At 48.9% G+C, this 14,441-nt stretch overlaps 1 protein-coding gene across 8 annotated transcripts in view; it reads left to right on the top strand.

The window, feature by feature from the left end:
- DCDC1 (doublecortin domain containing 1) overlaps window positions 1-14,158 on the top strand; it is a 443,558-nt gene extending 429,400 nt beyond the window's left edge. For all 8 annotated transcript variants that reach the window (XM_070626537.1, XM_070626535.1, XM_070626540.1 and 5 more), the window contains one exon: window positions 10,315-14,158. In XM_070626537.1, coding sequence (XP_070482638.1) covers window positions 10,315-10,410 — 96 coding nt within the window. In that variant the 3' untranslated portion in view covers window positions 10,411-14,158. The remainder of the gene's footprint in view (window positions 1-10,314) is intronic.
- The last annotated feature ends 283 nt before the right edge of the window (window positions 14,159-14,441 follow it).

The following is a 14,441-nucleotide window of genomic DNA, read 5'->3' as shown; positions in this document are numbered from 1 at the left end:
TGCCAGTAAAATAACTATCTTAGGTGTATTTTCTTCCAGGGGAAAAAAAAGAAAATTACTAGCTATTATTGAAAAATAATTTAGTGGGGTCAAATAATATATATATATATATATATGTAAAATTTAGTGGCATCAAGTAGTATATATTATAATATATATAATATATATAATATATATGTATATATAATTTGATAATAAAATAGACTCTGACCACATAACACTAAATTTGACCCAAAGTGATGTTTTTCTGGCTCAGCCACCATATTTTCCAAACCTCTGTGTTAAAATCCTACATTTACTGGATGGAGATGAAATGGCTGATGGCCACATGAGTGGGCCTTTCCTTCTGCAGCTTCCCTTCAGTCTGCCCTGTGGCGACAGTCCAGGACGTTTATGGGGCTGACTAGATGTTGTTCACAGAGTGAAGCTGGATACTTCCTGACGTAAACTCAGCCATCAAAAGTAACAGACTGTGTCCTCAAGACAGACGCTTGGGGAAAGGATGTAGGCGCTCTTTAAAAGAAAAGTCAGGTAGGGTTTTTTGTTTCTTTTAAGGGAACAAGGGAGATCCTTAGCAATCTTAGGTATCAATCCTACAGGAAGAGAAGAACTTACCTGTTAATTTCTTCTTGCAATGAAGAAAGAATCTTGTTTTTATTAAAAATAGCAGTGATAAACCAGAGTTTGGTTTCTGGTCGTGGTGGAAAATTTCCAGAGAAATACTCTTCTTCTCTCTGTTCCTCTGAAAGCCACTCACAGCTCTGCCTGAATACCAGTTGCAGCCTGGCTAGGTGAGTAAGAATGGCTCAGCCGCTCCCTCCTGCATCCCCCGCTCTAACGTGACGCGGGGAGGCAGTCAAACCCAGTTACTGAAGGAGGCTCTTGGTAATTGCGGCAAAAAGCCTCGTGTTTACTCCCAGTCTGCAGTCAGTGGGGCTGCCTGGACACCACCACAAGCAGCGCACGTGGTCCGTCACGCAGGCTGCCCTTTTGCAGATTGCGTCCTGTGAGATGTTAGATGGGAAGGCATTCCAGGACAGCTCTGTGATAGAAGGAGAAAAAAGCTGCATGTGACACCCATTTTGCTTTTCCTTTTTTAACAAGAACATCGATGCAAGAGGGGTTAAGGGATGTGTTCGGGTCAGAAAGAGGGCCAAGGGGAGCCTTGCCTGCTGGGCCTCTCCTTAGAACGGCTGGATCACAAGTGCCGTAGACACAGAACTTATTTTTTTTCAAAATTCCTTGAAAACAAAGGCATTTCTCTGGGTGCAAAAGCACCTATCATTTTGCTGCCAAGGAAAAGTTGATTTGCTATGAAAATGGCATAATTTCACCCTAGATCAAACGTGCAAATTCTCATGAAGTCTTCACGGTTGCATGTGAACACGCCTGAAGCGAAAATTGGTAATATCACACAAGGCTGTCTCCGGCACCAGGAGACACAGGCAAACGCCTAAGTGAACTTCTCCATTACTAGTAAATGGGATTTTAGATGTAATGTAACAGTCATCAACACATCACGTTTTACCAGCAAGGCAGTGATACTTACTTTGTTGACGACGGCATGCCCGGGTGTCTCGGCAGTTCATGACCATTTTACCTTAGACCAAGAGCAGCCCTGCTCTCTCCTTGTCACTGACCTTCCTCTTTGGCTGGCCAGGAGGTGGACGGGGGTGCACTTACCCACCTTCAGCAAGGACTATAGAATAAGACCTCTGTAATTCTGTTCAGCCCTCCTAGGGTTTTAATAAACCCTGTAATTTCCTTTGGGAACATGTTTATCAAATGTGAGTCAGCCTCATCTATATAAGTCACATTTCAACATTTTTCTACTAGAAACCATTTATTATTCAATTCTAAAGCAACCATCCCTACATCCGTCGCTTTCTCCAGAAATTTATTTCCTGCTGCTTCACAAACACCCTTAAGGTGATCCAGATGTTAGTCAACAGCACACTAGCATTTGCGATTGTCCTCAGGAGGACGAATTTTCTGGATTTTTCTGCCCCACCTCCAGCTTTTGTTGCCTGATTAAGTGCTGGGGTGAAGTTGCATGTTTCTAAGCAAGCTAACTAAAATCGATATGCCTGAAGGTTTGACACGCATGTCGAGGCTAACTGACAGCATTTGTAAAGAAGCAGCATTTAGTCTGGGGGCTCACACCAGCTTTGTAAAACAGGACACAAGTGTGAAAGTAGCTTTGTAGAGAGAGAATCCTGAATTTCCATTTTTTTCTTGATTGTTCATGATAAATATTTTTTGTGGATCAAGAAAACAAAGCAACACACAAACAACAACGACAACAAAATGGTAAAGGTAAATCTGTCCTCTGTCTTGGGAGTGTCACTGACAGTTGTGCCGAGTGGCTTCCGCAGCGTTTGTGAGCGAAACTTGTGCGACAACCCAGGTGCACTGAGTGTCACTGAGTTTTGTGAGTCACCAGGGCGGCAAATCTTTTCCAGCATCGTTTGGAAGGGAGTGATCAAAACCCACAGGTCTGTGTTATTCCAGATCATCACAAAATCAGATACAAACGTCCTCAGTTAAGTGGAGGCTGGGCCCAGTGGTGATCCTCAGTTGTTTGTCTTAAACCAGCGGCTCCAGCTCCCTCCTGCCTCTGAGCACATCTCAGCCCTTCCTCAGGCTGGGAGAGCAGAAAGAAGGAGCAGCAGTTTCCTTTTCAATATAATGAACTAGAATTCTGCATACGTGGCGTAGTTTGGGGCAGCTTGGCCAAAAGCGACTGCAACGGCGGTATCAACAGAGACCACTCGGGCGAGTCTGACCAGAGTACGTGGACGACTCGCGGCGGCGGGTGTTCAGTGGGGCCTGCTGCCTGTCGGAGGATTGTCTGATTCTGTGAGTCTGTGTCGTGAAACTCCCATCGACAGGCTGCCACCCTGTACCGTGCGTGCAAATAGAAATGTGCGAGGGGAGGCAGTGCTTGTGCACATGGTGGGACGGCTGGGGAGCGGGGAGGGAAGGAGACAGGAAATTGCGTTTCATGGCAGTAAAATGGAGATTCTGCGTTAGCTGTCTGTCGCCCATCGCCTGCAGCATCCCTGCCGGTTTGGGGGTGGATGCGAAGTTCATTCACCACGGGATCCTTCAGGTCCTGGCTTCCCAGTCCTAGACATCTGGGACTTGGGAATTAACACTGGGGTCTCAGCCCGAGTGCAGATGCTGGAGCAGGTCGGCTTGTCAGACTAGCCGGGCGCTCCGAGGGCAGTCCCCAGAGGCCACCCCCAGCAGCTGTGTTTTAAAGGAAATGGGCCAAAGGCTCACTCTGCTGACCTGACGCACAGTCGTGCTGAGAGGCTTGGAGGGGAGGAAGGCCTCTGGGGCTGTCGGGGTCGGTGCCTGGCGCCCGGTCCTGCCCACCGCTGTCTCCCTCTTCCTCCTTTCCGTCCATCTCCCTGCTTTTCTCCTTCTTTCCTCAGTCTTCCCTGCTTTTCTCCTCGCAGGGCCTTCAAATCCCGCCTTTCATTTTACAAACAACCCTCCCTGGACCGATGTGTGGATCAGCGAGGGACGCTTCCTTAATGTGATTCTCAAAGTTTAATGTGCACAGGAATCACCCTGGGAGCTTGACGAAATACCCCGTCCCGGCTCCATCAGGGAGGTTCCTATTCCGTAGCCTGAGGTGCAGCTGGGAGTCTGTGTTTAACAAGCCCCAGGGACTCACAAACTCGGCCAGGAATTTGTGCCTGTCGCTGGGCCTGGCTCCAGCTTCAAGAGCACTGAGGACCTCTTCTGCTCGTGTCGGGGGCTGTGAAGGCAAAGCAGCACTGGCTGTGTGTGTGAGCGCTTGTGTGTGAGTGTGCGTGTCCTCGGGCTCCTCATCACCATTTCTTTGCGAAATCGTGCAAATGTTCTTGGGTCGGCACTGACCACCCAGCTGCTGTAACCAGGACTGGATGTTGGAGGCAAAGCCTGTGGGTTTGAGGCGTTGAAGCTCCATGTTAATGAGACTGTCCTCCGTGCTGATGTTGTACAGGTCACAAGAGGAACATCAGGGCTCCGGTCCGGGTCTCAGGGAGCAGAGGAATTTGGGGGTGGGGAATTGGCCGGCTTCCTGGAGTTTTCCTATGCATCTTTGTATGTGAAAAGAGAGAGCTCTGGAGCAGGGATGGGGTCCTGTTTGCCAAAGCAACCCTCCCTCCACTGAGGGAGCTGCCCGCTGCGGGGCAGCTGGCCCTTCTGCTGTGGGTCTGCCCTCAGTCTAGTTAGTGCAGAAGCCTGAGCCACGTGTCCTTGGCTGCTCGTCTGTAAGGGCGCCAGTCCTCTGGACGTTATTTTAGTTCCATTACAAGTGCTCCTAGAAAAATTAATTTTCAGGGTAGTTCTCTTGTCATATAGGTTGGGATCAGACACTTCCCCTAGAAGACAGAAAATAGAAAGAAAATTAGTTGTTTAAAGAACTAATTCATACATATACAGTCATGAGCCACATAACAGCGTTTCAGTCAACGACAGGCCACATGTAACGAGGGTGGTCCCGTAAGATTTGTACACACAGCCCGGGTGTGCAGTAGGCTGTACGTCTAGGTTTGTGTAAGCGCCCTCCATCATGTTCACACAACCACAAAATTGCCTGCAACGCATCTGTGAGGACATGCCCTGTCGTAGTGACCAGGCACTGTATGCAGACAGGCACTCGCTGTTCTCGCGGCTGGGCGTGCAAAGGTGAGGTGACAGACGTGCCGCTCCGTCGACAAGGCAGAGCCCAGGCTGTGGAGTAAGAGGCGTGGGCTGAGGCAGAGGGTGGGCATGAGTCAGGTGGTGGAGGCTCTCCTGGGTCCCGCTGGGAGTGTGGACTTTTCTTTTTCAAGAGCAGTGGGGAGCCATTAAAGGGAACTTCTGTGAGAGCTGGACTAGCCGTTGTGTGTTAGATTAAGCTTGCTCAGGCTTCGGGGTATAGAGTTGTATTCGGTTGACCCCCGGTGATGGAGGTTTGTTGGGAGGGTTCACAAGGAAGTGAGCAAACCCAGGAAAGCCCGGCGCACAGGCTTCCTGGTCCCTCTTCAGCATGCATGGCCTTCTGTCCGAATGGCCTCCCGGGCGTCTGACTTCCCTGCTTCTCTGTGCTTCTTGCTTCTGCTGTGCGCTGTCTGCTTCTCCCGGTGTTCTTGTGCTCTGTGCTAAACGCTCACTTGCCTTACTGATGGCTTCTGCTGCTTCATGGCTTCTGTTTCCTGCCTTCTCTTTGTGTTTCTTTTGGCTCCAGGACCACTCCGCCATCTGAATTACTTTCTTTGTGTCTTCTAAAGGAAGACTGAATGGCTGGAGGCCAGCCAATAGCTGCCTTTTGCTGGTTCCCTTAGACTCGGATGTCAGGGATCACATGGTACAAAGCACATCTTGCGGGTGTGAGCAATGGTGTGGGCTGATCCTTCCGCAGGAAGCTGTGCATGGGGCTGGTTTTCGAGGCTCCATGGCAATTTCAGGATAGACCGTGGTTCTGCCCTCCTTATGGTCCTTTTCTCCCTTCCCCACTGAGGGACGAAATTAGCAATGGAGTCTAGGCTGTCACATTCCTCTTGAGGCACTGGCCCTGATGAGTGACCTCGGGGACCTTTGCTCTACAGGCAACACAAACTTGAGGCTGGACTGTGTGACTTTGGTTACAACATCAGGATGCTTATGAGTTGGACTCTTAAGTTACACTTTGGAATACAACCAAGTGTGTCTGAGGAGGTGGATCTCACCAAGATATCCTGGCAAAACTCAAGACACCCTGGCCTCTGGGCCATTTTTTCCAAGTCTGTTCAGAATGCAGCCCTGTCTATCAACATCCTCTTGCCTCTGTTTATGGTGGTCGTTTTGATAGGCTGAGTTCTGTGGTAGATTTTGATTTTTGTTACCGTCTCTCCCTCCCCCGACTCTGCAAGCCCAGCCTAGCTAACAGTGTTCTCCGTGTTGACATGTGAGTTCCTCTCGCTGGGCTCGGCAGTGGTCTCCTATGCTTGAGTTCTAAGTCCTGTTACGCGCCTGGACGTCCATGGAGCAGTCTTGGCTGTGAGAGAATGCATAGCTCCCATGGAAATGTTCAGCTGGGCTGCAACCACATGCTGCCTCAGGATTAACCGAGGTTGTGAGGGTGGAGCCCCCATGAATGGAATTAGTGCCCTTGTAAGAGCCACGAGAGAGCCTCTGTCCTCCGCTCTGCCCTCTGCCTTGCAAGGATGCAACGAGAAGTCAGCAAACCAGAACCTGACCGTGCTAGTGCTCTCATCTCAGACTCCAGGCTCCAGGCCTGTAGGAAGTAGAGGTCTGTGGCTTGTGAACCTGTGGTGCTTGCTTACTGCAGCCCGAGCTACGACATGCATCAGCACATCAATCCACAGAGCACCGCAGAACCTTCTTACAGACCAAGCCTTGCACTTGTCAACAAGACAGTATAGACTGACTACATTTCCTTTATCACAAAGCAAACCAAATCAACGTTGATTATGGTTCCTTCTTTGCCAGCTGTAGCTTTCAAAACACTCCTCAGGCCTGAGAAAGCAGAAGACACTGTCCTCCCCTCAGAGCCCAGATGGACCCTCTGCTGCAGGCAGCCGGGCTTGGAACAGGAAGTGTGTCACCCATCCTCAGGTGTGATGATTTGTGGCTGAGCAGGGAGAGCCTGCGCCCTGAACCACATGCCCCCAGTGTAGGCAGGCTGAGGGAAGATGAATGGCATTATGAGACGGACATCTGAATGTTTTGTATTAAATTAGTCCCACAGAGCACCCAGAATTCTCATTCCATAAATCACAAAGCAAAGTAAACTCACTCCCACGTTCGACTGGTGGGACTTCGGCCTGCGGTGTCATAGATAATCTGAGAACAGTTCAACATTTGTCTGAAATAGTAGTAATTTTCAGCATTTTTACTCAGGGTGTAGAGGTGACCCAGACTGATCTGTTGCCAGGAACAGCGTGTAAATGGGAGTCACTAGTTTAGGAGATTTCCAGACAAGAGCCACTGTTCCTCCCCGTCCCCATCCCACAGGAGCTGCTGGGTGCTGGGGCTGAGATGAGCCAACTTCACCCCCGGGGAGCAGGCCCCAGGAGCCTGGCCTCACTCGTCCTCTGCTAGGTGGCTGTTGTGGCGCAATTATGAAATCCACCTTCACCTTGTCTTGGTCTGAGCATCAGAGAGCTAGCAAGGACCTGGATTCCCCTAAAGCCACATCTCTCTTCAATGATAGAGGCTTATTCTGAGAATGTTTTGTACATCTTTGGATCTGTGCCGGATCCTCTTATTCCTGGACTGACGTTGTGCCTACTGGGACCCAGTACAATGGGAGGAACATCCGCCTGCACTTCCTGAGTCCATTTGGCTCCACACTAAAGGGCTGAGGGCCTGTCTGAGCTGTTGCTCCTCTTCTATGAAATGAGGCCAGTAGACGCTTCCACCCCTAAAGTGCCACCCAGCCTTCCAAGTCTGATTCTGATTCAGGAGCAGATGAGATTGGGCACCAGGAGTTGGGACAGCTGGAATTCCAGCTGGCCCCGGGAGGCCCCTCTCTCCTCTTGGTAGGGACTTTCTACAGGTGTTCTAGGACCTGCATCCTGATCATCTTCCCCCTCAGAAGCCCAGTCCAAATTTCACCAGAGTGACAGAGGGAGGCCATTGCCCAGCTTTGTGATGGTTTCTCCCAGGAAAGATTTCTGGACTTGGTGTCGAAGGCCTGAACCAAGGCTTGCCTACTGCACTGTTGGTGGAGTCCCTTGGTCTGAGGATCAAATAAGGTGAAAAACATGGAGGCCGAAGGGCACTAACGCTGACAGAGTGTCTACACGTGCCCGGCACCATGTTGGACGTTTACACTGTTGGCATCTGTTTCGTGCCACGCTCATGACCACCCTCAGAAGTAGATACTCTATTTCTGCTTTCACGTTTTACAAATGAGAAAGCTGAGCCCTGAGAGGTGGAATATCTTGCCCAAAACCACCAGCCAATAAGTGGCAGAGCCAGGATTTGAACCCAGATCTGCCTCACCTCAAAGCCTTGTTTTTCCATTACACCACCCTAGAAACGCTGTTAGTTTTCAACCTGTAGAAATTTCAGGTGTGGTTATTGGTAATTCTCAAACCCAGTTCACTGGATGCCTTCAAGGAATCATCTGATGGTTTAGTCGCTGCCTACTTGGGGGAGTTCCCAGATGACAGCTAAGTTAGGCAAAGTGAGCTACACTTGGATGGCCAGTGCAGGGTGGCAGGGGCCCTGCCATGTGCTTGGGAGAGGCCCTCACCCACTCTCAGGATATAGCAAGCCCTCAGAGGTCTCATCTCTCTACCTGGTGGCTGTGTTCACCATGAATTCACCAGCTAGGACTGCCGCAACAAAGTACCATGCCTCTGCTCTAGCTGCCGGTGCTTTGCAGTCAATCTTTGGTGTTCCTTTGCCTGCAGGATCATCACCTCAGTGTCTGCCTTCATCTTCATGTGACATTCTCCCTGTGTGCTGTGTGTCTCCAAATGTCCCCTCTTTGAAGGGCCCCAGTAATGTTGGATTAGGGGCCCGACCTACTCCAGTTTGACCTCGTCTTAACTAATTACATCTGTAACAACCCTATTTCCAAATAAGATCCCATTCTGAGATGCTGGGGGTTCATTCTTACTTCAATATGTGAATTGGGGGGGCACCGTGCAAGCCGTAACCATCAGTGGGAAGAGCCCAGCCCTCAGCGCATGAGCACTTCCTCTGACACAAGTGTTCCACCATCAAAGACCACCGGGCCCTTTCCTCAGGGCATCCCCCGCCCTTTTATGTCTTTCTTGTTTCTTACTAGTGCTGAAGTCTGATATTAATGGAAAAACCATTAAAAAAAAACTGTTATCATGTGAGGTAAAGTGAATGCCCCGGACTGGAGAGGAAGACGTATCGATCAATTTCAGCTATGCCGCTCGCCCGACGCTGTGCAGCTGAGGGCTGTGTTTTATTGCCCGGCCAGATAGTTCAGATTTCCGGTCAGTCTTAGTAAAGACCCCATTTATAACACTGATAAAATTTTATCACAGAGCTATGAAAACAGAATTAGATTTCATAACTCACCTCAAGGCTTGAAGGGGATGCCTCTATAAATTTTACAAAGCTTATCAAGTTTTAATGCACCTACTCTGATAAATATTTTTCAAATAGCAACTTCTACTGAACTTGTCTCTGTGTATATAAATAGGTATATATGTGTGTGTGTGTGTGTATATATATATATATGTATTTTTTCCTCTCTCTCTACCTTACAGGAAAGAAAACTTTCTTCACCTACTTGTAAACAGAAGATGTGACAGAAAGGCCAATTATTTAGATTGCGGAAGATTCTGAATTTAGGAAAATCTGCTTCTATAAAAAAAAGTCTGTGTAGTTTATTTAAAACTTTAGTCCTAAAATTTATCTTTCACAATAACTGGATCTTTCATGGGTGAGTTTGAGGAATGATCAACAGTGATAAATCAGCTATGAATCATCCATAAATTCATAACAAGACACAGCACAACTGAGGGCAGTGTCAGAGCATCTCGCTTCCGTCAGCTGTTCAGGAAGCGCAGCCCTCAGAGTCAGAGCAAATCGAGCTACAACTGGACAGTCCTTTCCACCTTTCAGAGGTGAGAAACACTTCTCAAAATTGTGCAAATGAAATAAATGTCATGCTCCAAACTAGGCATCTCATAGTCGTAAAATGTATTTTTGATGATTACGCATTTTGGTTTCAAATGCCAAGTTAGAAAAAACATCCAAAAATTATGTGAAATTACTTATAAATGAATTGACAACATTCAAAACGTCAAAAGACGATTGTAAAGGAGTTTTCAAACTGTTTGGTTCACATACTTCTTTGAGAATCTTTTGAAAAGCCGTAAACTTACAAAATGCATATACAAAACAACAGTTTTTTCATACCATTTCATGGGGTTCACAGACCTAGATGAAAAACATCATGTACTTCCAAGTAAAGAACTCCTGCAATGAGAGAAGGTATTCCTGATTTCCATGACCTCTGAGGTTTGGGGGACGAGGGATCCATACCTCTCAATGGAAGGCTTCAAAATACCCCTCAGATGAAGCAGATTCTGACTTTCACTGTGGTACTGTGTTATCTCACCATATTCAAAAACAATAAACCATGAAGATTTCTTGTCATCTTTGTGCGTGATTTTTGCATCCATGAATTTTAAGGGGGAAAAGAGAAGGAAATATAAACTTCCTCAAACAGTGTTGTTAATTTTGGGCTTTCCTTGGAGACAACACTCATTACCTGGAAGAAAAAAAGCAATTAAGTCGACATTTCTTGCAATCACAAAGCCGTCTGACTTGCTCTTGCAGGCGAGGCGGTGCGTGCTGTTCCCCTTCCGTCTCTCAAGAGAACAGCGGGCACGCTGGCAGGGCTGGCAGGAGAGCGGCCGTCCAGAGCCTGGCTGACATCGCCGCTGCCCGGCCGGAGGAAGACAGGGCCTCGTGTGGGAACCCCGGGCGTCTCCACTGCTGACCGTCAGTCACTCGTGGGAAACGGTGATGCTTCCACCAGCCAGATCACTTTCTGATCGTTTTATTCCCGGTCGTGTCACCACACCCTTCAGTTGGTTTAGTCGAAGCTGACTGTGCCCTCAGTCAGAAGAGATGTTAAAATGCCTTCTAACTCCCTTCAAGGTACCATTTAGAAGCCTCCTTAAAACTGTTCAATTTTTATAGGAAAAAATACATTGGGCTGTGACTGAACGTCTCTGTCCTTGGCACAGTTCTCAGGTTAGATGAGGACACCAGACCCAGAGCCAGAGCCGCAGTCGCCCTGCCCAGCCGCCCGGTCCATTCTCCGCTTTGTTCCCGGGGTCCGGCGGGGCCACACACAGTGGGTGCCCCTGAACCTCTCTAAAATGTCAGAGAGGAGCTGAGTCCCAGCCCTGGCTGGGCTGCTGTCCACCCGCGGGGCAGATCTATTTCCTCATCTGTGAAATGAGAAGAATAATATTCCCTTCTGCCCCAAAAATGTTGTTTTTAGCATCAGATGAGGGAAAGCATGGAAAAGCATTTTTCCATCTTTTCTGAAGAAAGGAATAGTCTTCAAAATTAGGCATCTAATCTCATGCAGATATAATAGAAGTAGTTACCATTGGATCATTGTGGGAAAGAAGAGATCACAGACTTAGAATTCAAAATAATATATTTCATTTTATAGAGTTTTAATGCTGAAATGAAGGAGGGGAGCGTTCGGTCACCAGAAGTGAGGGCCCACCCACCCCAGCCTTAGCACATCACGATTATGACTTTCTTTAATCCGTGCGTCCGCCATGAGACAGCTCAGAGCTGCCTTGCCGCCAGCGGGGGAGGGGGCCTCATGACCGTCACATAGATTGAGGAGGAGGGACCTTTGGGTCCTCAACAGGGGAGGGAGAGGCAGGTGCTGTTAGCAACAATTATTTTAAAGGGGTGCTGATAGCATATGTTTACAGGATTCTGGTTTTGAGAAGTACTCGAGAAGCAAGGAGTACCCTAAACCCAGAGGAACTGGCATCATTTCTTCATGTAACATGTATTTATGGATTTCCTGTGATGTGCCAGCTCTGAGGCTGGGGCTGTAATGCGGAACGAGGCCGAGTCTTAGTCCTCAGAGACCTCGCCAGCCTAGTGAGGCCCACAGCCCATAAAAAAGGGAATTAAGGAATAGGTGGGGAGGAGCTGGTGACAGTGGGGTGCAGGGTGAAGGGACAGACAACGACCGGACACTTGATCCTCAGCTGCACACGGCTGTCACAGGGCATTTGTTGAGTGAATAAGTCAGTCCATGGTGATGTAGAAACATGGTCTGCAGAGGATGTTGGCTGTAATTTGCTACTTGGGATGCACCATTTACGGAGTTTGGGAGATTTATGCAGTTAGGAAGTGAGGAGTGAACTCTGCTGCCCTCGTGAAGCTGTGGGGCCTTGGGAGCCGCCTGTCGTATCTGTGTCCTGAATATAGACTGGGCGTGGCATCTGATCAGCAGAGGACTCCACCTCCAGAGGTACCAGGAGAACGTCATCACAACCACCACTGCCGCCCCCTCCACCATCACACCAGGGTGGTTGGGCGGGGAAGTGCTGCCCACAGGTAGACGCACAGGTTAGAGGCAACGAGCATAGCTAGAGGCTGCCCTCTGGGCATCGGGCTCTATGCTAACTTGGTTAGTCCTCACAGGTGTTATTAGCTCCATTTTGCAGATCTGGAAACCGAGGCGCTGGTGTCCAGCAACTGTCTGTGGCCTCCCAGCTGAGAAGGGGCCGAGTGAAGCCTGACCCGGAGAGCCTGGGCGCTGCACCCCACCAAGCCCCACACTGCCCACCGGCCGTGCCTTCGCTCCAGAAGTGTTTATTACCAACCGCCCACCACCTGCTGAGTCCTTGCTGGGCCAAGTTCAGTTACCCGGGAGCAGACCGCCCTCCTTAGTGTCAGGAGAAAAGCAAGTGCACAGAGGAGGAGAGAAAAAGAAGGGGAGCACACAAAGTATGCGTACTCGTTCCTTTGATTGAACTCGGGAGAAACAGCATTTCCCTGGCCACCACTCTCGGAGCTTCTGGAATCTCTGTCTGCTCTCTGTCTGAACCTGAGCACATGTAAAACTTACATTTCCTCTGTTCCTGGGGCTTTCAGAATCCCACAGCATTTGGTTTAGATTAAACCCGTTGATGGAGGCCTTAGAATTCGGCTTCAGCGCAGCTGATCCCATCACTGTCCCCTTTTCTAACCTAACTGCTTATGACCGTCCGGAGCACGCTCGTCTGGGGCAGGGGTGCGGCCGGGGGCAGGTCACCCAGGCTTAGCGGCCACATGTACACAGCACGGGGTCCTTTAGAACCCAGAGGAGTGGATTCGTAAAACCCCATCAGGACCATTTGTGTGCATTTGTATAATTTATATTTTTTTGCCTGAATCTAAATTATAGAGATTTTAATAGCTGCAGTAATTAGACAAGTATGTGGTGAGCCCATTACGTCTGTGTAATGCTGCCCTCCCTGCCCCTCCCTGCTTGCTGGGCTCCCTGCAGGCCCCTCCCTCCCTCTCTGCCATGGGGAGCAGTTTCTTTTCAAAGATCTTGCTGTTCTCACTGTTTTTGTCCCCTCAGTCCCGGGCCTCGGTTTGCTCTCCCAGGGGCTGCTGTGTGGCGCTGCCAGTGTGACAAGGACAGAGGGTCTGGCCATTCGTCTGTCTGCACCCACAGCACCCAGTACCCACGTGGGGTTGCACGGTGGTGCCACAAGGCTGCGAAGGTTCCTAGCACGCTGAGTAGCACAGGGTGGACACTTCAAAACTGTCACAACTGAGTCTGTTTATGAAACTCCTCGTGGGTCAGTTACTCACCTTCAAGGAAGCAGAACAAAGTGTGTAGGTTCACCGTCTTAAATCAACACATCTTCTGGAGAAAGCTGCCTTTCTAGCTCTCTGAATGGCTCCCATTATTTTTTCTGTTGTGTTTGTAACTTCCTATTCTCCGGCCATATTTTACTCCGTCGGCGTAGATGATGTCCCTGCCTGTGCTGAGGGCTCTGTCTTGAGATGTATTGGACATCTTGGATTTCTCTTATTGTTGTTTCCTCTAGCACTACAAAAAAAAAACTTTGGCTTGTTCGAAATTAAGGACAGGATGTGCTGTCTTACTAAAATAATGCAGTTTATCTAACCAAGAGATTGCCTTCTTCCATATGCATGTATTTCCTAGGGGCTGTCAGAAAGCAGCTCTCATCGCATTTATTTTGGGGCTCTTTTCAGGAAGGTGCTCCCAGAGAAAGACGTCTGGACGTGAGTATCCTGAGGTCGTGCTTTCCTACCCAGTCCCCCCGCCAAAAACAAAAAGAGAAAAACCTGAATTAACCATCTTTCCTTCACAAGGACCTGAAAATTGTCCTGTGAAAGCAATTCTAGAAATCTGTGAAGTTGGCCTCCAAACTGCTCAGAAAAGGGGAAAAAATAGCGTAAAATCAAAATCTTATCATTGAGTTGATGCTCTTTTCTCTCTGAATGGGGACCAGACAGACGGAAGTGGTGGCGTCGGCTGGTAGGAGACCCGAAAGCCAGCGGTGTTTTTGAGGACTCTGTCTGAAATCTTTTCTACAGAGACAGATAAAAGGATAATGAGCTGAGGTGTTTTTAAAGGATTCTCGCAGTTTACAACTCGAATAAATCTAATTTTAACATGCATGTGTTTTTTAGGCTGTAATGACTGGAAACATTAAATGAAATATTTCGCTTGAGCAGGGAAGGACAAGGGGGTCGATGAGCAAGTGAGAAGGTGTGGAGCCGCCTCGGCCGCAGCTCCCTCTGGGGGAATGGCTGACTCACGCGCACGCTCTTGTCACTCCTTGGAGAGAGGCTGCCCTGGAGGAGCCCAGCGTCCAGCATTCTGCTTCTGGTCGGGATTGATTCCAGATGTGGGAGGTGAAGGCTGCAAGGGGTTTGGAAAATGGAGTGGAAATGAAAAA

The sequence above is a fragment of the Equus przewalskii genome, chromosome 6 (genome assembly GCF_037783145.1).
Source record: "Equus przewalskii isolate Varuska chromosome 6, EquPr2, whole genome shotgun sequence".
Classification (NCBI taxonomy): Eukaryota; Metazoa; Chordata; class Mammalia; order Perissodactyla; family Equidae; genus Equus; species Equus przewalskii.
This window is presented reverse-complemented; position numbering and strand designations above follow the sequence as displayed.